Source organism: Lissotriton vulgaris, chromosome 12 (genome assembly GCF_964263255.1).
Source record: "Lissotriton vulgaris chromosome 12, aLisVul1.2, whole genome shotgun sequence".
NCBI classification, from domain to species: domain Eukaryota; kingdom Metazoa; phylum Chordata; class Amphibia; order Caudata; family Salamandridae; genus Lissotriton; species Lissotriton vulgaris.
In genome coordinates this window covers 136,765,622-136,789,204 of record NC_141700.1, presented here as the reverse complement: position 1 = coordinate 136,789,204, position 23,583 = coordinate 136,765,622, and the positions used below count along the sequence as shown (strand labels likewise).

The 23,583-nt window shown below is 48.1% G+C and overlaps 1 protein-coding gene across 3 annotated transcripts in view; it reads left to right on the top strand.

Annotated features, from left to right (window-relative positions):
- The window catches only part of SHE (Src homology 2 domain containing E), a 117,471-nt gene that overhangs the window by 81,860 nt on the left and 12,028 nt on the right, over window positions 1–23,583 (top strand). For all 3 annotated transcript variants that reach the window (XM_086947597.1, XM_086947596.1, XM_086947595.1), the window contains 3 exons: window positions 5,001–5,336; window positions 6,267–6,393; window positions 8,602–8,721. In XM_086947597.1, the coding sequence (XP_086803723.1) occupies window positions 5,001–5,336; window positions 6,267–6,393; window positions 8,602–8,721 (583 nt within the window). The remainder of the gene's footprint in view (window positions 1–5,000; window positions 5,337–6,266; window positions 6,394–8,601; window positions 8,722–23,583) is intronic.

Below are 23,583 nucleotides of genomic sequence, written 5' to 3'. Positions count from 1 at the left end.
AGACCACCAGTAAACGAGGGGCCAGGAGGTCAGCATAAGCTGCATAGAACTCCACCGGCAGGCCATCTAGGCCCGGGGTCTTGTTCCTCGCCATCCGTTTGATGGCCCCGCGGATCTCCCCCAAGCCGATGTCAGATCCCAGGGCGTCCGCCACTTCTTGTTCCACTGTGCGGAGTTCCAGCGGGCTAAGATAGTTATCATGCCGGTCTGGGTCACGCGCGGAGCGACTGCGGTATAAGCATTCGTAATAATGCCGGAAGCAATTAAGAATCTCCGGTTGGGTGCACACCTCAGTCCCATCCGCCCTACGCATCCTAGTCGTCGTTTGGGACTGGCGCGCAGGGTTGGCCAACCACGCCAGTAACGCGCTCGATCTGTCGCCCTCCGCTATAGATCGGACCGTGTAGGCCTTGTAATCGAAACAGCGGAGCCGTTCGACCTCCACCGCCACCTTCTCCCTCGCCTCTACCGTTTGTGTTTGCAATTCCGGGTGTCCGGGTCGGCTAATTTCGAGCTCGCGGAGCGTTCGGTCCGCTGCGTCCAGATCAGCCAGGATAACACGCCGCATGCCCACCTTCTTAGAGATACAGTACCCCCTCACCACCACCTTGAAAGCGTCCCATTCGAACGCCCTAGTACTCGCGGAGCCGCCGTTGGATGCAAAATAATCCGTGATTCTCTCCCCTAGGTCTGCCTTGAAGACACTGTCCTCGAGGATCTCGGGGCGCATCTTCCAGGTGGGTACCGCCGGCGTCCCAGGGAACCAGCGAATGTCCAGCAGGAGGGGGTTATGGTCCGAGATGGTCCGCGATAGATACTCCGATCGGGCCGCTGCCGAGACTAATTCGGACGAACCAAGAAAGCCATCCAGTCTGACATGCAGCTCATGAAGGCTCGAAAAGTACGAATAATCTCTAGACGCGGGGTGATGCGCCCTCCAGATGTCCGTCAAACCCCAGCGGGCCTGCCAATCTTGACGGCCCTTAGCCGTCCGCCGGACCGGGGAATCGGGGAGCGGGGGATGCGAGCGGTCTATGTCTACATCTACCACGGAGTTAAAGTCTCCCCCCAGCAAGAGGGGACCGGCGAAAAAGTGAGCCAACGAGCCCGATAACCTGGAAAGGAAGGCAGTCTGGTCCACATTAGGGGCATACACACAACAAACATTCAAGTCCCTCCCTCCCAGCGTGCCTGATATGGCCACGAAACGCCCCTCTGGGTCCAACACTGTCCTCGTGACCTGGAAGGGGACTCCTGCCCTGATCCATATTAGCGCCCCCCTGGCATAAGCAGAGTACGCCGTGGAAAAGACCTGCCCTCGCCACCTACGCTGAAGCGCCGCCCCTTCCGCCTTGTTCAGATGCGTCTCCTGCAGCAGCGCCATTTGCACTCCCCTACGCACTAAATAAGCGTGGACCCTGTGACGCCTGGACATAGTGTGAAGCCCCCTCACGTTCCAAGTAATACATTTCAAGTTAGCAACATCAGCCATTGTCCCAGAGTGTTCTTGCACATTCTCCCCGTCCGGGTCCCCACAAAAAAAGGACATCAATTCTCCCAGCGCTGACGGCGGCCATTTTCCCCAACCAGATCCAAACCCCCCAAAAACCAACAAAACCCCCTCCCAACCACCCCAGAACAGGACCCAAACTGCGCCATCTAGATCCCATCCAAACTTCTATGAAGAACAACCCCAAAAACCCCACTAGTCCCACGGTCGCCACCGTAGGAAGGCCTTATGGGCCAGGTGCGGGCTGAGCGGAGGCAGTGGGCCCTCGTCGCCCAGGCCACCAGGACTATAATAAGCCCCCCCCTGTGTCAAAATCTTTCGGGGCAAGAGCAGAAGCCTCCCAACCCTCCCTCTCCCATTGTCAGCAATAAAGAACGGCAGCCGCCTCCCCCCTGCCGGGCCCCAACCCAAAACAAGGCAACCTATCCCATTACCCTTGTCCGTCCAAAAGGTCCTCCACCGATTTCGGTGTGATCACCGGTGTGTGGGTACTGTCTGCCACTGAGTCTTCCGAGTCCGATGGTGCCCCCTGAGCACCCGGGTTGTCTTCCTCCTCTTCGATGTCTTCGCCCCTCGCTCCCGACAGTTCCGACAGAACTTCCAACACTCCCCTCCGCTCAGATGATGTCTCCGCTGTCGAGGGCCCTCCCGTGCGGCCGCGGCGGTTCCTGACCCTTTTAGAGCGCCTCCTTTGTTCCGGCTCCTCCGCCTGATGTGTCGAGGCGTTATAACCATCCTTCCCCGTTCGGTACAGTTCGAGCCAGTCACAGACCTCCGGGGTGTCGAAGAACTGGGTTTTGTCGTCGACAATGACTCGGAGCCTCGCGGGAAATAGGAGTGAATATTGGATGCCCTCACTCCTGAGTTCACGCTTAACCGCCAGGAAGGAGAACCGCTTGCGCTGCGTCTCGTAGGTATAGTCAGGGAAGATATTCACCTGACTGTTTGCAACCTGGAACGGGCCATTGTGTCTGGCGGCATTTAGGATCAGATCTCTGTCCCGGAAATGGAGCAACCGCGCCACCACCGGCCTCGGGGCTCGTCCCAGCTGTGGGGGCCGCGCTGGAACTCTGTGGGCCCGTTCTAGAGTGTAAAAGGAGGACAGGCCCTCCGGGACCACCGTGTCTCGGAGCCAGGTCTCCAAGTAGCGCACCATATCGCCTTCCTCGATCTTTTCCGGCAGGCCCACTACCCGAATGTTATTCCTCCTGTTTCGGCCTTCCGCATCCTCCGCCCTCCGTTCGAGGGTCTCGATTCGGGACATGGCATCCTTGATCGTCGCAGCCAGGGTCCTCTGCGCCGGTTCGATAGTCTTCACCGTGCTCTCCACCTCCTTGACCCGGTCTGAGAGTTTACCATGGTCTGCCCTAAGGAGGCCCAGGCCAGTCGCCACCTGGGCAATGTCCTGTTGTAGAGCCGACCGAGTTGCCTCTATGGCTTCCAGTACACGGTCGAATTGTTGCTGGAGTGGTGCGCCACCAGGTCGTTTAGGATCTCCATGCTCTTCCTTGTCCTGGGCCTCAGAGTCCGAGGTGGCCTGGCTGGATCCCTTGGCTCCTTTAGGTTTCCCCATGCTGCCAGGGGCTCTCCGCAAAGGTCCCGGAGTAGGCGTCTCCGTGTGCAAGTGTCCAGCACGACTTTCCCGGGATTTCGCCCTCCAGTCCGGAATGGGCGACCTCCTTCTCCAGAGCCTGTGGAGACTCCGCCGTTTCGGCTCACGCCACCGCCACGGCGTCCGAGGGCACCGATAAGGGGGCGGAGACACCCGTCTCCGAGTCGGGCAGGCCCGTTCACCCACTACAGCTCTGGGGCAAGGGCCACCAACTCCCCCGGTTGTCCTGTGGCGCCCGAGTGTCGCGCCATCCATGTAGTCGGGGTGGCCAGGAACTCGCAGCTAGTTGCGGAGTCGCGGTGCAGTCCACCGCCTGGACCTGAGGGCACCCGTGCCCGGCGCCCTCTAACGCGTGGGCACCCGCCTGGTCGTCCAATCGAGTGTGGTCCCGCTGTGGAGGGTCCGATCCAACCAATGTCCAATGCCTAAAGCCACTGAGGCTGGTGAAGCCGGGTGCCGGGCGACATCCGCGAGACCTCCTCAACTCCGTAGGCCCGTTCAAGGGGACAAAGGGGTCCGGGCGCCATATTGGGTCGTCCTCCGCCACTCCGCAAACTTCCGCATTTCTTCAAAGCCACCCCCGTCCAAACTCCACCAGGGCCCTCGGCAGGGTGTCGTCGCCTCGCTCAACCGAATTCGGGGTCTGGGGTGCCCCTCAGCCACCGATGTTCAGGATAATTTCGGGCTTAGTCCCGGAGCCGAGCTCTCAGGCGACCATCGCCATCGGCGCCCAAGCCACGCCCCCACAGGGGAGAACCATGTGAACCCTTACCGGAAGACGAGGACTTGGAGTCTGAGGAGGAAGAAGATTAGGGAGGGCGGGCTTGCATAATGAACTCTGGTTTGTGATGGAGTGGAGCATGAAAATGACATTACCTTTGACAACGTGCTGATCATGTGCAATGGCTAACAACTGACTATGAACGGGTACAACATGCTATTGAGTGATGACATTAGTTGGGTTTTATTGTTGTATTTTTTTTCTGTTAAGTTGAACTTGCTGGGAACTGATAACTGTACCATAAGTGGGCAGATTACGAAATGAAAACAGGGTATGGTATGAAAGTGAGTTAGAGTCTGTGCGAAATGGTTGCTAATACTTCATCCATATCCATAGTGAGAAGATAAGTACCGCTTGCCAGAATGTAATATGTTTTATCCGTCTCTCTTGAAAATAACCCCTGATGATGTGAAACTGGCAACCAAATGTGTCAATGTGAATAACTTTTCTGCCTTCTTGACAATAAAGATTTTCAACAAAAAAAAATAAAGGGAAAACGTTACATTGGGGAGAAATGTGATCCCTTATTGATAAATCTCTTTAAAAAACAACTCCACACGGTTTGGCAGCTCGCCTCTTCTCTAATCTCTAGGATTTTTTACACCTCTTTGTTCCAGAATCCCCCCCCCCCCTGTTTTTCAGCTACGCTTCCTCTTTCCAGTGTCTTCCCATTGGTTTCACCACCTCTCTGCTCCTACCAAAATCATTGACCTAGTCTTTCATCGATGCACCTCTATCCCAGAATCGTGCTCCAAATTTCATAGCCCATTCTATTGTTCCTAAATTTTACTTTCCTCATCTTCCATAAGCTTCCTTTAGGTTTTCATTGTCTTCCTCTGATTCCAAATATATATATATTCTTGCTTTTCCCATCTCCTATTTTAATCTAAAAATCTTCCCATGAATTTCCAACTGTTTTGCTTAGTTTCCATGTTGATTCTCCCAGTTTGCATACTCCCTCCTCTGCTTCGAGATTTCCCCTCTGCGCTATTATTATCACACCTCTTTTTCTGGAAACTCCAACTACCTTTGTACTGCTTCTGCTGTCCTTGTGTAACCTCCATTGAGGTTTTTACTACCACTGTCCTTATTCTCAGATTTCCGCCGAAGAGGCTCCAAGGACCCGCTGGTGAAAGTCAGCCTCCTGGTGGAAATTGACAGCCCAAGTGAGGTTGCAGTGACCGGCGCCAAGGTAGAGAGGCGGGCCTCCCGAGATCTGCTGGGAAAAGGAACCCAGCTCTATGACACCCCCTATGAACCAATGGAGGGAGATGTGGAAGCTGGCCCCAGGCATGATTCTCTGGTCTCCTCCCCTCAGGAGAGGAGGCCCCGCACCAACAACGGAAGACTACCTGAGAACGACGGGAGGCCAGCAGCAGAGTATGAGCAGCCGTGGGAGTGGAAAAAGGAACACATTGTGAGAGCGCTTTCAGGTAAAGAAAAGGGAATTGGGCCATTTGTAATGTGATTTAAATGTAGCCTGACATATTACTGTGTTTAGAGTTTAAATTTTTTCTGACATTCATTCCCACAATTACAACACAATTTCTTGTTGTGATGCTTTGCTTTATAGCTACTGTGAACATGTCCCTGTGCATCACTACAACTCTTTATTTGTCTTTGCGGTTTCAATAAGCGAAACAACAAACTTCATGGAAATCAGTCCTCTGGCACAGTCTGGTCCTAACTACCAGACCGCTCAAACATAGACACATTTCTGACACTTTTATCTTTTATCAATGAGGAGCATAAGGCAAGCGAGCCAGAAGTTCCAGTCCTGAAAAGCCTTCCTAACTAAGCGTACAAAACAATATGGCAAATGACAATGAGGATGAAAAGCACCTCAGGCTAAACTAATATCTATGGGGGGAAGGGGGGCTGATATCCTGAATGTAGATGTATGGGTCTCTTGTAATGACATGAATGAGCTAAAAAGACGGAATGCAGGTGCAAGGGCGTGCCTCAGAATCTGAGAAACATTTAGAGACATTCAATCTTAATGTTGGAATCCTGTTTATGTGTGTGCTGTAGACAGTACTGTGATAAATAGTCCATGTGATGTGATGTGATGGTCCTTGCAATTTGAACTTAAAAGGTTGTAGTTTTTACCATCCACGCTTCAGGATAGAGATGTTCATGGAAGTGATGTAGTTACCAACCTGTCATTGGTAAAGGCTTGCCATTGGTAGTGGCGATGTTAGTCCCTTCTCAGCGGTGCTCTTTAAGATATTATCCTTGGAAGTCTTTGCATTCATCGTTCGTAGCCTTTCCTAGGTATTAATGGTGTTAGTAGCCTCTATGAGATCGTAGTCTTCACTACTTTGTCCTCTAATGTATTTGTGATGAACTCGCTATCTTTGCAGTTCAGTTTGACGGACCCGAGAGGTCGCCATTGAAGGAGGAGACGATGAGGCAGCAGCGGAAAGTTCTACGGCAAGTGACGCCCGACCACAGTGATACTGAGAAGGTTATCCCCCTGGAGAAACAGCCGTAAGTGCAGAAAGAACACAAAATGTTTATATTTAATATAGTTGCACTGTAGCACTCAGTGCCTGGGCTCTCTAAAAAGAGAAACGTGCACATTATCACTTCCCATTGCCATATAAAGGCAGCATAGCCTGGGTGCAAGTAAGGTCACAAGTCCTTTAAATACAAATCAGCTTTTTACACCACTTTAAAACTCAGGGAAGACTCTATGAATGTGCCAGATTTACCTCAAATAATTCTTTGTGTCATTCCACAGCCCTACCTTGGACTGTTAAAGGAGATAGGGTGGGGATAGGTGTGAAATGCTCCTCACCACCTCCACCAGCACCTATTTCCTCGGGCATAAGAGAGCTGGTGTGACATAGGTCACACATTCTTTAAAAACAACTCCGTGCCATACACCACTGAGGTATCTCAAATATATCTCACATTAGTTATTTGTGATCCCATAGTCCAACCTAGGACCAAATTAGAAGATATGTCTAAAATGCCCCTATTGCCACCATAGGCATCATAACTGAGTTTGATGTCATCACGACAAATGGAGACTATGCCAGGAGTGAAAAATCTCAGTCTTAATTATTTTACCAAACCATAGATATCTAAGGATTTGGGAGAGGAGTTGGCCTAACGGCTAGGGCGGTCGTCCTTGACTCTGGGGAACCAGGTTCGAGTCTCGGCAATGACGCTGAACATACTGTGATTCTGTGCAAATCACTTAATCTCCCTGTGCCTAACAAAAATGAATGTGTCCTCATGTAACGCAACTGGTGCTATGTAAAGCGCTCCGATACCCTGTACCGGTCAAGTTCGCACTATATAAAACTCAGTGATAAAGAAAGAAAAAAAGTGTCCTTTGACACATAATTACACATATAAAGGATGCTACCATAAAATTGTTGCCTTGATGAAGATTATCCTCTTCATTAATTTCTGGGGTCGAAACACTCACATATTTGGGTGCACATTAAATGTGCAAACTAAAATCTTAACTAGCATTGTGAATAACTATTTTATAAAATGGGGAGAGGATGTGGCCTAACAGCTAGGGCAGTCGGCCTCAAATCTGGGGCACCGCGCTTGATTCTCGGCAACGACGCTCAACATCCTGTGCAAATCGCTTAATCTCCCCGTTCCTTTACAAAAATGAATATGTCTTTGTGTAACGTAACTGTGGCTCATATAAAAGCGCTCCGATACCTGATACCTTCGGGTCAAGTTTGCGCTTTATAAAACTATGGAGGGGAAAAATGAATTATTCATGCAGCCGTAGTGTACCTTTTCCACTGTTCAGCTGCACGCTTCTACACTTATTTTGCTACACGCCTGCACTGCACCATCACATACAGCACCCACCCACTTGTTTAACTGAAATTTATTGAAAAAATAAGGACACAGGTGTATTTGTTTTTTAAAAGCTTGTCAGCTTTGGGGGGGTTTGTTGCACAAGTAAGCACTTCATTAGTTGACTGAATTTTATTTTTTCCTTAAATAAATCCAAGGGAACAATTGTAAACATTAGTACAGTTCTACCCAGGTTCCCAGGAATACAGGGTCTCCCATTGTTTTTCTCTTATTTCTCTCTTTAATATGCACCCGAGTACCCTAAACCATAGTGGGAATCAAAGGGCAAACCTGTATGAGGTCAAACAAATACACCTTTCACCATCCCTGGTGTTACCCTAGAATATGGGTTTGTGAACCTCATGAAGAAATTCTCAATTGTTTTTCCAATCATTGGCCACAAAGTAATTCAAGGCATGGTACCTCCTTCACAGATGTGTTTAAAAAAGGAACCTCACTAGTCCATGCAAAACCAGAGGAGACCAGGCCTGAAAATGTAAAAAAAAATATATCCATAGAGTTCTGATAGGTGAACTCCGCCCCACCTCAGGAAATATGGTCTGAGATCTCTCAGAAATTCCCCACTCCGGCTCAGTGGGTCATCTCACTAGCTAGCGCACTATCACACAAGGGTAAAGGATTTACATTGAGAATGTGTTGACGCTTGTCACCTCATTGGGTCATGGGTACCACTATGAAGGAACAGGGTGTTTGATTTCCATTAAGACTGTCTGGAATGCTCCTATCCGCTATTACAAACAGTGCATAAGTAGCTTGCAGCATGAGGAGAGCGGATACCTCACCAACACATTGATTTAAGAGAGTCACTTTCTAGTACAAGGTCTTATGATGTTGCTTTCTCCGCAGCTGGTACCATGGAGCAGTCACTAGAGTGGAGGCCGAGAGCAGACTGCAGCCCTGCAAGGAAGCCAGCTTCCTGGTGCGCAACAGCGAGTCTGGAAACAGCAAGTACTCCATCGCACTAAAGTAAGTACAATGAGCTACAACCTGAAGCTCTTCATCTGCGAAGCGTGTATCAAGGCCATGGTGGGTCAGCTTGTCACTCCCAGACACCGATCAGTCTTACTCATCCCTTCAAGGCTCTTGTCTACCTTGCATCCAAGACTCATGCATACTCTGCTCGTCAATTCCTACAGTTGCTCTGCACCTGCAAGCTTCTGTCTGCTGTGCCTTGCTCCCTTCACCAGATTCCTGTCTGATCTGCTGTGCAGTCCAAGTTATTTTGTACTCTGTACACTAACCTTCTGTTTGCTTTGCCCTACACCCCAAGATTCCTATCTGCACTGCTGTGCAGCCTCAGGCTATCTGTGTACTCTGAACTCCAAGCATTCAATCTCCTCTTTCAAGCTCAGCTAAAGTCCCATCTGCCTTGGCTGCCCCTAGGCTTCAGTAATATCTGCACGCAAAACCACCACTGTCTGGTCATGGTACACCCCAAGATTCCAGTAGATTCCGCATTGCACACTCAAGTGTCTGTCCACTGTGAGTCACACTTCAAAACACCAGTCTGCCCTCCTCATCACTCTCTCCTCTCTATGATCTGCTTCCGCAAGCCTTTACTTGGTGCTCCCAGATCACTTCAACCTTTTACACAGATACTGTACAAAAAGTATCTGTATTTTCATAGCAAACAATAACACAAAAAGTTTAGAAGTCTCAACAGGATGTCTAATCAAAAACGTTGAGGGGCCTGCACTAACCATTGCTACTCTACACAATGAGTCACCTGTACACCCTCACTGTGACTGATACAGTTCCTTCTTCAAAAGTGTTTAACTCCAGATTTTGCTGTAGAGTCGTGTACCCCAACCAGATTTTTGGAAAGTACTTGTAGTTGTACGAGAAGGTTACAGGCACTCCAAACAAAACATACTAAGGCAACTTACTGAATAGCATGAAATGGAATAGAACAGAATAGCTAGAATAACTTTATTTCATTTTAACAATAAAGAACGTTATAAATGTACCAAAATAATGCCCATTCATAATTATCAGGAATTGAAAACCCTATTTTAAAAGTAACTTAAATCTAAAATAAATGTATAACCCGTTTTTATTACAGAAAATATTTCTTTTGTTAACCATAGTTATCATACAATCACACTTTCCATTTTATTTGTAGTACCTTAGCGTGCTACTTGACGAAAAAAGCACTTCAACCCCCCATCAGGGGTAGCAAGCGCTATATGAATGCAAACCTTTTTCCCTCTTCTATCCCTCCACTATCCTTCTCAATCCAAATAACTAACTAACATAGCCACCACTCAAATTACTTTCATATTTTCACTATACTAATTCACCAATATCCTTTATGGGTTCCGAAAAAGCACTTCAACACCCATCAGGGATAGCAAGCGCTATATAAATTCAACCTTCTCTATCCCTCCATTATACTTCTCAATCCAAATAACTGACTAACCTATTCACAACTCAAATTACTTTCATATTTTCACTATACTAATTCACTACTAATCCTTTCTGAGTTCCGAAGTAGCGTTCTACTCGTTGAAAAAGCGCTTCAACACCCCATCAAGGGTAGCAAGCGCTATATAAATGCAAACCTTTTCCCTCTTCTATCCCTCTACTATCCTTCCCAATCCAGATAACTGACTAACATATCCACCACCCAAATTACTTTCATATTTTAACTATACTAATTCACCACTAGTCCTTTATGGGTTCTGGTATAGCGTTCTACTCACCGAAAAAGAGCTTTGAACATAGTCTGGGGTAGTGAGCTCAATCTAAATGCAATTACAATTACCTTCAAACATTTTACAAGCCAACTGACAATTTCATATCCATGCCATAGAAACATCATGCCAAGTATGAATATCCAATTCTAAAAGGGAGGGTTTTAAAAGTTTGCTTTGCTCCTCTTAGCTAGGCCGAACGCCACACAAGATGTGGGCCGCACATATAACCAAAATTGCAGAATCCCTTAAATTTGGACTTACGTTTGCAATTTTGCCTTGTTGAGAAGCCCATATCTGAGGCTCAGAAACTCTCTGTATGTGTATCAAAAGGCATGATTCAGCACCCACTCAATGTCATTTTTTCCGATGATGTGCAAAGCAAATTAAGGTGAGAAATTAAGCAACCGCTGAATCACATAATGCACAGACTCAAAGATGATTATTTCTTTAAAAGCTGATTGCTTTATTCTTGATCTTCTCAATTTTTAAAAACCTCTTTCGTTTTGCAGTAGCGAACGCATTTCATCCCAATGGGACTTCTTCAGGGCTTTGGTTTGTATTTTTTCTGTGTGATGTAGTGGCCAAGCGAACCTTCCCTACTTTGGAAGAGGGAGACTCTTTAGACCTTGGAATACACTGTGTTCTTCCACCAAGAATCCCTGTGTGCAGAAGTGTAATCCCTAAAAAGGTGAATTCTTTTGTGGTCCTTAGATACGTTTATCCTCCATGTCGAGGTGATGAAACAGGAGAAGTTTGTATGGCAATTGCAAAACTATGGAGTTAGGGGACCCTCTTTGTCCTACTTTAATAATCCTCAGTGTACAAACTTTCAGTCCCATGTAGGCCGGTATCATTTACTGTCCAGCATACTGGCTTGAAACTTTGTCAACAACAGGGATCGTAAATTGCCCCATCCTACATGGGACTGAAATTTTGTGCACTGGGGGTTAATAAATTTGGACACAAAGGGTTCGGAACTCCACAGTTTTGCAATTGCCATATGAACTGCTTCTGTTTAGTCACCTCGCCATTGAGAAAATACTTATCTAAGAACCATGAAAGGATTCACCCTTTTAGGGACTATACTTCTGCATGGGTATTTTGGGGGGAAGAACATGGAGTATTCCAAGGTCTAAGGCGGCTCTCTCTTCCAAAGTAGGGGAGGTTTACTTGGTCACTACATGACTTGGGAAATAATAACCAAAGCCCTGAAGAAGTCCAGTTGGGACGAAACATGTTGGCTACTGCAAAATAAAATAAGAAGTTTTTAAAACAATGATAAAATCAAGAATAAAGCAATCGACTTTTAAAGAAATAATCATCTTTGAGTCTATGCATTTTGGGGTTGTTTAATTCCACACTTTAATTTGCTTTGCATATCATCAGACACGATGACAATGGGTGCTGAATCATGCTTCTTGATAAAGGATGATGGAGTTTCTCCTATGTGGAAGATTAAGACGACTGGTCTTCCAGATTCGTGCACCATTGTATTCAGAGTTTAGCTATAACCCACTACAGCAATAAGTGCAATATCCTTTTCCCTCAATCTCTCTTTGTAAATCACTCTCTCTGTATGTATAATGACATAGCTTCTAGCAGATACAGTGGATAAGATTCTTGGCTGTATATGTTAAGCACAACGCGCGAGGACTTTCTGTTTTTGGCAGCCGTGGAAATGTTCCTGTTTTTTTTTTCTTTCTTTATTTCAGAAAGACACCTAAGTTAAACAACCAAAACCAAATACTGCAAAAAAATACCAGCCACAGTAGACACTAGACCTAGCAGAATTTACACACACACAGACTTACCAGCTTATTAAAATGCTTTGTGATGTGGTGCACAACAACAACCAAAGCTAATACCAAACATTCCCCAGAAATGTGGCTTTGAAAATCCATACCCAGTACTGCAAAAACACACAACAAAAAGTTTAAAAAGGAAGGCTTAAATAATAGCCTAGAAATACAGGAACAAGCAGCCATAGAAAAGATCCACTGCGGTTGACTTATCAAACAAACATTGCACTGCAACACATCTGCAAGATCTGGCAGGCTCAAAACAAGTTACGGGGATATGAAATGGACTGGGATGGCGTGGAACAAGAGCAGGTCGGCATGCAAAAGCAGGTGCCTCTGCACATGGGAAATCAAGAAACCGCGTAACAAAGCGGGCTTACATTGCTGTCAAGTTTGGTTTGACGCCTTCCGCCTGCCCTAGATTTTTAGCCAAAAGCACTTTGCATTCTGGGATTTCAGAGCAATACTTATTTTTAGAAAAGGGAAAGCACAAGTCTCACGAGGCAATATTCCCTTCTGAGATTGTGTGAAACAATGTTGTGATCTTAATATTGATCTGCAAAGTGATCTACTCCACAGTAACCGCTCCCACTGTGTCGTAAAGGTGATTATATGTATCGAAGTATAATTATTAGTCCTTACTCCGTATCTGCTGACCATGACAATATAGTGGTAGTCGATATTGTGGAGTTAATATATTTGTTTGTCAATATTAAAATCACAGTATTGTGCTATAACGACCTCTTTGTTAAAAAGTCTACATGCCTAAAATTGCCACACATTGTAAGTACCATTTGGAGTCCCTGTGCTCCGGTGGAACTAGGAACCAGATGCTAGAATGACATTCTTTGACATCCAAGAGTTGAAATACAACTTGCACTGAGAATACATTCACAAAGAGCCAGTGAGACTTGCCCATGGGCTGTTTTCATTGGTAAACCTTGCTACTTGCATCATGTGTTCTATGCACAAGCTAAGAGAGAGAGAGGGTACTGAAGCTTCTCTGAGATTTCTCTGTTCTTTGTGGTCTGTATCTGAGAGAACAGTTCTAAATGTTGGTCTGCATCGCCCTTCTGGATCATGAACTTTATGGGTCCAATTTACTCAAACAATTCTGCTTCCCGAAATGTATTCCGTTTGTTGAATTCATGCCACACCAGCAGTTTTATTTTACCACTAGGGATATTATCCTTCTCATGATCACCAAGGGTATCAGGCAGTGCAACCTTTGGGATGTCAAGGAATGACATCCTAGGGGTCCCTACAAAGAACTAAAGATGGTGCACCACAGTCTAAGAGATGTGGAAATCTCGGCTCAGTAAGAAGCATACTCTTGGTTGTGAACCATCTCTCCCTATTAGAACCTTGTGGGAAAGACTTTCGCTGGCTCAGGCTAAGTAACATATCTCTCCCGCCCACCAGAAGGCAGTGGGGCAGCCTGTGCTACTTGTAGGGTGATGTAAAGGCCCTGCTGGTGATAGCACAAGCAGCCATCTACTCTTGTGTTACTCCTCGCCCTGTGCTGTTGTGGGGAGATGACACTGTAACTGCTTAAAAGAACGTTCCAATAACGGCAGACGTTGCAGGGAGTCTTAGTGAGGAAAGAGATTTCAATTAGAGGAATCTGTTGTGAGGGCTGAGCTTTACATTTCAAGAAGGTGAGTAAGATCCAGCAGAATTCATATGCCAGATTCTTACAGGCATGCACTCCTCTCCTTACAGCATCAGAATCAATCCTCATCCCTGCTTTTATTCCGACCACACCTCCCTAGATCCTCACAGGCCTGCATCCCATCTTTACAGCATCAGGACCAATCTTCGCCTCTGCTTTTATTCCGACCACACCTCCCTAGATTCTCACAGGCCTGCATCCCATCCTTACAGCATCAGGACCAATCTTCGTCTCTGCTTTTATTCCGACCACACCTCCCTAGATTCTCACAGGCATGCAGACCCATCCTTACAGCATCAGGACCAATCTTCACCTCTGCTTTTATTCCGACCACACCTCCCTAGATTCTCACAGGCCTGCAGACCCATCCTTACAGCATCAGGACCAATCTTCACCTCTGCTTTTATTCCGACCACACCTCCCTAGATCCTCACAGGCCTGCATCCCATCCTTACAGCATCAGGACCAATCTTCACCTCTGCTTTTATTCCGACCACACCTCCCTAGATTCTCACAGGCCTGCAGACCCATCCTTACAGCATCAGGACCAATCTTCGCCTCTGCTTTTATTCCGACCACACCTCCCTAGATTCTCACAGGCCTGCATCCCATCCTTACAGCATCAGGACCAATCTTCACCTCTGCTTTTATTCCGACCACACCTCCCTAGATTCTCACAGGCCTGCATCCCATCCTTACAGCATCAGGACCAATCTTCGCCTCTGCTTTTATTCCGACCACGCCTCCCTAGATTCTCACAGGCCTGCATCCCATCCTTACAGCATCAGGACCAATCTTCACCTCTGCTTTTATTCCGACCACACCTCCCTAGATTCTCACAGGCCTGCATCCCATCCTTACAGCATCAGGACCAATCTTCACCTCTGCTTTTATTCCGACCAAACCTCCCTAGATTTCCACAGGCCTGCATCCATTCCTTACAGCATCAGGACCAATCTTCGCCTCTGCTTTTATTCCGACCACACCTCCCTAGATCCTCACAGGCCTGCATCCCATCCTTACAGCATCAGGACCAATCTTCACCTCTGCTTTTATTCCGACCACACCTCCCTAGATTCTCACAGGCCTGCAGACCCATCCTTACAGCATCAGGACAAATCTTCACCTCTGCTTTTATTCCGACCACACCTCCCTAGATCCTCACAGGCCTGCATCCCATCCTTACAGTATCAGGACCAATCTTCGCCTCTGCTTTTATTCCGACTATACCTCCCTAGATTCTCACAGGCCTGCATCCCATCCTTACAGCATCAGGACCAATCTTCACCTCTGCTTTTATTCCGACCACACCTCCCTAGATTCTCACAGGCCTGCATCCCATCCTTACAGCATCAGGACCAATCTTCGCCTCTGCTTTTATTCCGACCACACCTCCCTAGATTCTCACAGGCCTGCATCCCATCCTTAAAGCATCAGGACCAATCTTCACCTCTGCTTTCATTCCGACCACACCTCCCTAGATTCTCACAGACCTGCAGACCCATCCTTACTGCATCAGGACAAATCTTTACCTCTGCTTATATTCCGACCACACCTCCCTAGATCCTCACAGGCCTGCATCCCATCCTTGCAGCATCAGGACCAATCTTCACCTCTGCTTTTATTCTGACCACACCTCCCTAGATTCTCACAGGCCTGCAGACCCATCCTTACAGCATCAGGACCAATTTTCGCCTCTGCTTTTATTCCGACCACACCTCCCTAGATTCTCACAGGCCTGCATCCCATCCTTACAGCATCAGGACCAATCTTCACCTCTGCTTTTATTCCGACCACACCTCCCTAGATTCTCACAGGCCTGCATCCCATCCTTACAGCATCAGGACAAATCTTCACCTCTGCTTTTATTCCGACCACACCTCCCTAGATCCTCACAGGCCTGCATCCCATCCTTACGGCATAAGGACCAATCTTCGCCTCTGCTTTTATTCCGACCACACCTCCCTAGATCCTCACAGGCCTGCATCCCATCCTTACAGCATCAGGACCAATCTTCACCTCTGCTTTTATTCCGACCACACCTCCCTAGATTCTCACAGGCCTGCAGACCCATCCTTACAGCATCAGGACGAATCTTCACCTCTGCTTTTATTCCGACCACACCTCCCTAGATTCTCACAGGCCTGCATCCCATCCCTACAGCATCAGGACCAATCTTCGACTCTGCTTTTATTCCGACCACACCTCCCTAGATTCTCACAGGCCTGCAGCCCCCTCCTTACAGCATCAGGACCAATCTTCACCTCTGCTTTTATTCCGACCACACCTCCCTAGATTCTCACAGGCCTGCATCCCATCCTTACAGCATCAGGACCAATCTTCACCTCTGCTTTTATTCCGACCACACCTCCCTAGATTCTCACAGGCCTGCATCCCATCCTTACAGCATCAGGACCAATCTTCACCTCTGCTTTTATTCCGACCACACCTCCCTAGATTCTCACAGGCCTGCATCCCATCCCTACAGCATCAGGACCAATCTTCACCTCTTCTTGTATTCCGACCACACCTCCCTAGATTCTCACAGGCCTGCATCCCATCCTTACAGCATCAGGACCAATCTCCACCTCTGCTTTTATTCCGACCACACCTCCCTAGATCCTCACAGGCCTGCATCCCATCCTTACAGCATCAGGACCAATCTTCACCTCTGCTTTTATTCCGAACACACCTCCCTAGATCCTCACAGGCCTGCATCCCATCCTTACAGCATCAGGACCAATCTTCACCTCTGCTTTTATTCCGACCACACCTCCCTAGATTCTCACAGGCCTGCATCCCATCCTTACAGCATCAGGACCAATCTTCACCTCTGCTTTTTATTCCGACCACACCTCCCTAGATTCTCAAAGGCCTGCCGCCCCCTCCTTACAGCATCAGGACTCTCCTCGGACTTCCCTGCAACCAGTACCATGCTAGATCCTCACAGGCCTGCAGCCCCATCCTCACAGGCCTGCAGCCCCATCCTTACAGCATCAGGACTCTCCTCGGACTTCCCTGCAACCAGTACCATGCTAGATCCTCACAGGCCTGCAGCCCCATCCTCACAGGCCTGCAGCCCCATCCTTACAGCATCAGGACTCTCCTCGGACTTCACTGCACCCAGTACCATGCTAGATTCTCGCAGGCCTGCAGTGCCATCCTTACAACATCAGAACCTTTCCTGCCCTCTACCTTCTCTGCAGCAAACACCATGCTAGATTCTCAAATCATCAGGATTTTCCCCTCCTCTGACTTCACTGCAACCAACACCACTCACTTTTGGTGGGCACATGGGGGTTAAGTGATTTTCCGAGAATCACAATATGTTGAGCATAAGTGATTTGCCCAGAATCACACAGTATGTTTAGCAGACTTCGAGACTCGAACCTGGTTCCCCAGTTCCGAAGACGGCAGCTGTGCCCCGTACCACCACATCCTCTCCCCTCGTTCCGTCCCCGGCGGGTTCTTACTCCAGGCTAGCTGGATGGGTCCTTGTAGCCACTGGCTGCCCCCGTAGGACGGGGTACCCCCAGCTCTCCGCCCTGGCCTGCTGTCCCCCGCCCCGGGACCCTTGTCCTCAGCCCGTCCTGCGGTTCCAGGCGCTCATTGTTGCCGCAGTGGCGGCCTTTCCTTCCTCAGGAAGCTGAGCCCGAGCGCGAGAAACAATTGAGCTGGAAAAACACCGGCCCTGGGAGGCAGCCAACGCGGGGGCCGCAGCGGCGAGAGGTGGGGGCAGGAGTGTGGACACTCGGCAAGATGGTGTCGACCAAAACAGCCAGTGTAGGACCCCGGCAGCGTGACGCCCAGCCGCCGCGTCGCGCCAGCACACGCACTCTCCAGACCATCATTGCACCGACCGCCACTGTGCCAATCTGTTTTCGCACAATTATGTAGGATTCAGCTAAATGAAGTACAATTTTTTCCCTACTTAAGCCGCAAATTACCCGTGCCCCTCACTGACCGTACTGTACATAGAAAGTGGTGAATGGGTGTGATTCTAGGCAAATGACTTACTCTTCACATGTCGAAATGTGTGTATATATATATATATATATATATATATATAATATGTCTCTGTGTAATGTAACTGGCGTTCGTGTAAAGCGCTGCAATGCCCTTCAACCGAGTTCAAGCTAAATAAAACTGCAAAGTAATAAAAAAAAAAAAGATTCGTAACTCTATACTTGCCACTCCAACCTGCTCACTTCACCCATCTGTTCGCCCACTCCTTTTAACCCTTTCATTTATGGACATTTCACTGTTCCGTCTGGTGCCTCAGTCATGTACTTTACCCTCCCTCTTCTGGGTATTTCACTCCCACCTTCAGCCTCCTTACACCCATATCCTTCCTATCGCACTTCTTTTCGACATCTTTCTACCGCATTCATGCAGGTAACAGAACATCTCTCTTTCGACTTCTTGTTATCACCTGCAGTCACCTCCCCTCTCCCGTCCTTTCACTGCCCTACCTCACTCCTGCTCTTGAGGGCCTCACTTTAGTTAACCCTCGGGTTCTTAACCTATTGTCCGTGAACCAGTAGGGGTCCTTGAAGCTTACTTACGGGACCAGCAACTGCTTAGAAAATTAAATATAAATAAAGTACATGTACATGGAAAAGCAAAATGTAACGATTTTAAATGCTCTGTAATGTAAAGGAATTTGAAATTGGAATTTAAAAATTAAGTTATCCTTAAATTTTGATTTGTGAGGCCACTATAAGTATAGCAAAAGGAATCTAGCATAGACGACTGGTCGCCCCGAATGAAGCAGCACTGGTATGCGCAGACAAAACGAGAACATGAACCAGGAAAAAACAGACAGTCATGCGCTAGAATTTAGCATATTGCTTAGTCTTGCAAAAATAAAACAAAATATTTAAAGCGCCAACTTTCTCATTAAAATTCAAATTTACATATCTTTTACATTTTTTCTTGTTTACCAGTTATATAAAACATTTAATAATTTGCTGATTTGTTTGATGCGCAGCTGTTTATCTATTTTTCTGTACTGAATTGAGGTTCAAATAGTAGAAATTTCTTAGGTGGGGTTCCCAGCTTCCAGTACTTATTTAGAGGGAGTCCACAGAAGTCAAAGGTTTAAGATCCACTGGTTGAACCCTTTCTCATGTGCTCTTGACTACCAGGGGCCATATTACACAAGCTCCCCAGGGCCACAATGGGCATTTGCGCCCACTTGATGCACCCCTGGGGCACTTTATTAGAGAAGTACTTGTGCAGCTCCTTGTGTAATACATTAGAGGGTGTTCCCTCATTTGCTTGGGGCATGTCCCCCATGCAAATGAGGCAATCACATTACCTCTGCGCCCATTCAGTATTAACAATGTGGGTGCAAAGACAATCATGCCTTTAGAAGGCGCACTAAAAGTGTGCCACAAAAAGTGTGGCACACTTTCCGTGTGCCTTCTAAATGCAGCCCTCTAAAGAGATGAAAGGGGTCCCGTGGCGGGTGCTGTCACTCTCTGCACCCCCCTGCAAGGGGATCTCTAATCCCTTTTAAAAGTGCAGGCAGATTGCCACCTGCACAGAGAAACACAGAGCAGCTTTTAAACAGCTGCTTTGTATTTCACTTGAATGCTCTGCCCTGGCGGAACCGCAACTTCACAACTTTTCCGAGAGCAGCGTATTCTTCCTAATAGGGTGCGCTTTTTATGTTTGCACCCAATGCACCTGCTTTAAGGTGCACTGGGGCACAATCATGGAAAGTGCACTCTAGCTGTAATACAACCCTGATATTCTATACCCCACCCACCCATCCTTACTGGCACTCCTCACCCTTAATTATTCCTCTCTTACTTTAGGATTCCCATCAGCCATTCTCTCCTATCTCCTCCGCTCCACCTTTAGGTCATTTTACCCACAAACTATTTCTTGTTCTCTCCCCATATTACCAGTGCTTTAAATGGGAGCGGGGGGGCGTGCAGGTACTCATTTAAATGTGGTGAGTGGGCGGGCCTGGGGCGGAGCTTAGGGGAAGACCTGCTTCTTGACTTATATACTACTTGCAGCAAAGTAAGTGCGTTTACTCATTACACAACAAAAGCCAAACGTGGTGATATTTTCACATTTCCTTGTTTTGTTAATTGCTGTTGCTTGGCACAATACCATATATTCTCGAGCGACACAGAAAGAAACAAGCAGACGTGCATACACAAGCATTCCACACATTTCCTTTAATATACCTTCAAAGAGTGTGTCTATTCTCTCCCCCTGTCTCTCGTATTTCTCTCACACAAAAACAATCACAGGCAAGCAGACAAACAACAGCAGACACTTGCACAAAAGAATATGGTGGGATTAAAGCCATTTGACCCTGGTTACCTCCCACGGTTATCTGAATAGCGCTGTCACCGGGCTGCCTCGATTTCTGTGTTTGCAACACAGCATGATTGTGAACACCCAGACGGTATGCAGATGAGCCCAAGCTGAATAGTTCAGCGGGGGTTCGGCTTAGGTCTACAGAAGAGCCTTGGCTGTCAGAGACAGGCCGTCAGCACCAGGACTTCATGAGTACCTGTACTCTCCTCGGCAGTAGAGACGTGTCGGTACTCAGAGTGATAAAACTAAGAAGTGCCTGTACTCCATACCGGTAAGTACCGGTCCATTTAAAGCACTGCATATTACTCTTTCCCATCCCTTCTCTCTCACACATACAGTTGCTTCCAGGGCCATCATTGGTTATGGGATAGCTAGGCCCAGGCCCGGGGTGCCAGTATTCTGAGGGGCGCAGCAGGAAGCTGCCTAAATTAATGTCACGCAAACAGCAGCTCATCCATCCCACCTGGCCTCAATTGGCTCCCATTAAAGACTTTGTAATCAGCCTTTAGTGTACCTCAGCGTAAAATGTTATCACCCCATCAACCCCTTGCCCTCCTCCCAACGTCCTCATACCTCCTGCCATCTCACGACAACGACCCTATGCTACCACAACAAACACCAAATTTTCTTTCCGCACAGGGCAGTGTCTCGTTCATTCAGAATAAGGGCCGGAAATGGTTGCTTCTCCCTTTTTAGGTTTCGCTGGGGGACGGAGCCTTTAGGCTCCGCCTCCAGAGAAATCTGTAGTTTCTAGTATGGGTGACTTGAACACGCCCCTCTGCTTCATTGTCTAGCTCCATAAATGGAGGCTAGCCATTGGAACAGAGAGGCGTCCGTCATGGCCGGAGGAGACTCGGGGGCGTTCCCGAGAATCTTTGGCTTTTGCCGACGTCACGCGACGTCAGCCGAAAGCCTGGAACGCCCCCGAGTCTGTTCCGGCATTGCCGGCACTTCTGCGTCCCTCCTCCCCCCCTTTCCCGCCCCCTGGGTTTATTTTCGTCATTCGACCACGCCCCCCTCGCCCACCCGGCATCTGGACCGTTTTGTGGCGGACTTGTGGGCCGATCGAGTGCCCACCTCGATTGATGGTTATCTTTAAAGAGCCGGTGCCCACCCGGCATTTGCCCGATAAAATCAGCCCCCGCCTGCCTGCCTAAGGAGAAGGGCCGCTGCGCTGCCCGCAGCGACCCGGAAGTGGTTGGCCGGAAGTGCCCGCCCCCGCAGCCCGGGGGGAAGAAAGAAGAAGCCTGGCGGCCGGTTTGCAGGGCTCCCGTGATGCGAGGGAGCCCTGCTGCATCTAGGAGAGCCCAGGAGCAGAGGAACCCCGCCCGCGGCCCCAAAGCGACCGCCGGAGGAGTGTTGCAGGGAGCAAGGCCAAATCCTCTCTCCCGGACCCGAGCGCTTCAGAAAAGGATTCCTGCGCTCCTTCTGTCCGGGTAGGGTTTCCTGCCGTCCCTGCGTCCCCGGAGATGAGCCCTTCGCCCGGTTTCCAGACTCGGGTTGGAGCTGTCTTTCAAACAAAGCTTCGGATGTGCTCTGTGAGGTACGTGCGGTCCCTGCCCCCCTTCCGAGCTTGTTATATATATGTATATTTGCAGCAACCATTTGCATTTGTTATCTATCCATCGAATATTTCTCCTAAACCCGCCTCTCAGCAACGTTTTCACTGTAAAAAAACGTAAAAGTTTGATTCGTTTCGGTGCTGTCTGTGTTTCTTCCTAATAAATCATGCACCATCAAATACATGTAAAACAGTGTACAATTGGCCCTTAAAATGCGCGATCTTTTACCACTCCCTTTAAAAAAAACACATCTCATCAGAAAGAATTCGAAGTTAAATCTTCATGGTTACGGTAAACGTTGAGAAGACGGCCAAAAATATAATACAGGTTGAAAAGCCGAAATGAAACGCCTTTGACGTTTTGTCTTCTGCGTAAAACTTACTTTACAACTATCTATTCTTGGAATTTATTTTGCAGCCCACTGAATCTTACAAATATCGTTTTCAAACAGCCCGATAGCGTATTAATTGACTGTATGAATTGTCTGGTTTTCGCATTATTATGTATCCTCTGGAAGAAAAAACTGTTGAACTAAGTCACCTTAAATTTACAATTAAAAAAATATTATGCCAACGAATATTTAGTGGCAAGTACAGAAATGTAAGCGCTTGTCCATTTTTAGGTCTCGGCTAAAAGACGCGCGTAAGCGCGTCTCCGCCGAGATCTTATGTTAGCGAGTAGCAGTCCCAGGAGACACTCCGGGTCGCGCGCAGGCATTTCTAAACTGGCACGCGCATTAGCACGAGCGCTGCGCGAGGCTCTCTCACAACACAGGCATACATAGAAACAGAAGCGCTCACGCACGCACATACATACAGAACCCCCCCACTCATATACACACACACACACACACACACACACACACACACACACACACACACACACACACACGCGCGCGCGCGCGCGCACCGGCCCCCCCTCTCCCCTTTAACTTACTGCTCCGCACCGGCAGGGAGAGTTGACGCTGCGGCTCCTATCCCGGGACTCCCTCTTGGTCAAGGGAGCCCCGCAACACGCGTACAACGTCCTGTTGTCGGCCCCGGGGGCTCTCCACGCTCGCAGGAGCCCCGGGCCGCTCCACGCATTTCCTCCGCCTGCCTCCTCTTCCGGTCCGGACGCGGCTCCGCCCCCGTCACAGGCGACCTTGCCTGACTTCCGGTGCGGCCGCGGCGGAATTCCGGGGGCAGTAAGTTATTGTATATTTGGCTGCTAAATGAAAGCGTGTCCATCTGCCACTGACATTTAAATTTACTAAAAATATGTGAATATGCCCTAAATCCAAATGTAAATTTAATTTAGCTAAAAACTATTATTATTTTAAGTGAAATTAATGTTTTCATGTAAATCAAAACCCATGCTGAACAGTTTGTTTCGGCATTACTGTTTGCATGTCATATTTTTATCTTTTTGAAGGAAATGTACTACTTTTGAGTAGAGAAGTAGTCTAAAGCGTGATTTAACACATGCTGCTCGAAATGTGAACTTGGCGTGGTACAGACAGCTTCAGTGTGTTTCCTTGTTTTCTCTGTTTTGACATTATGCACTAGTTCTAGCTGTGGAAGGAAGCTGTAGTGAGTGCAGAGTAGTGAGTGTGAATAGTGAGTGTGAGTAGTGAGTGCAGAGTAGTGAGTGCAGAGTAGTGAGTGCAGAGTGCAGAGTAGTGAGTGCAGAGTAGTGAGTGCAGAGTGCAGAGTAGTGAGTGCAGAGTAGTGAGTGCAGAGTAGTGAGTGCAGAGTAGTGAGTGCAGAGTAGTGAGTGCA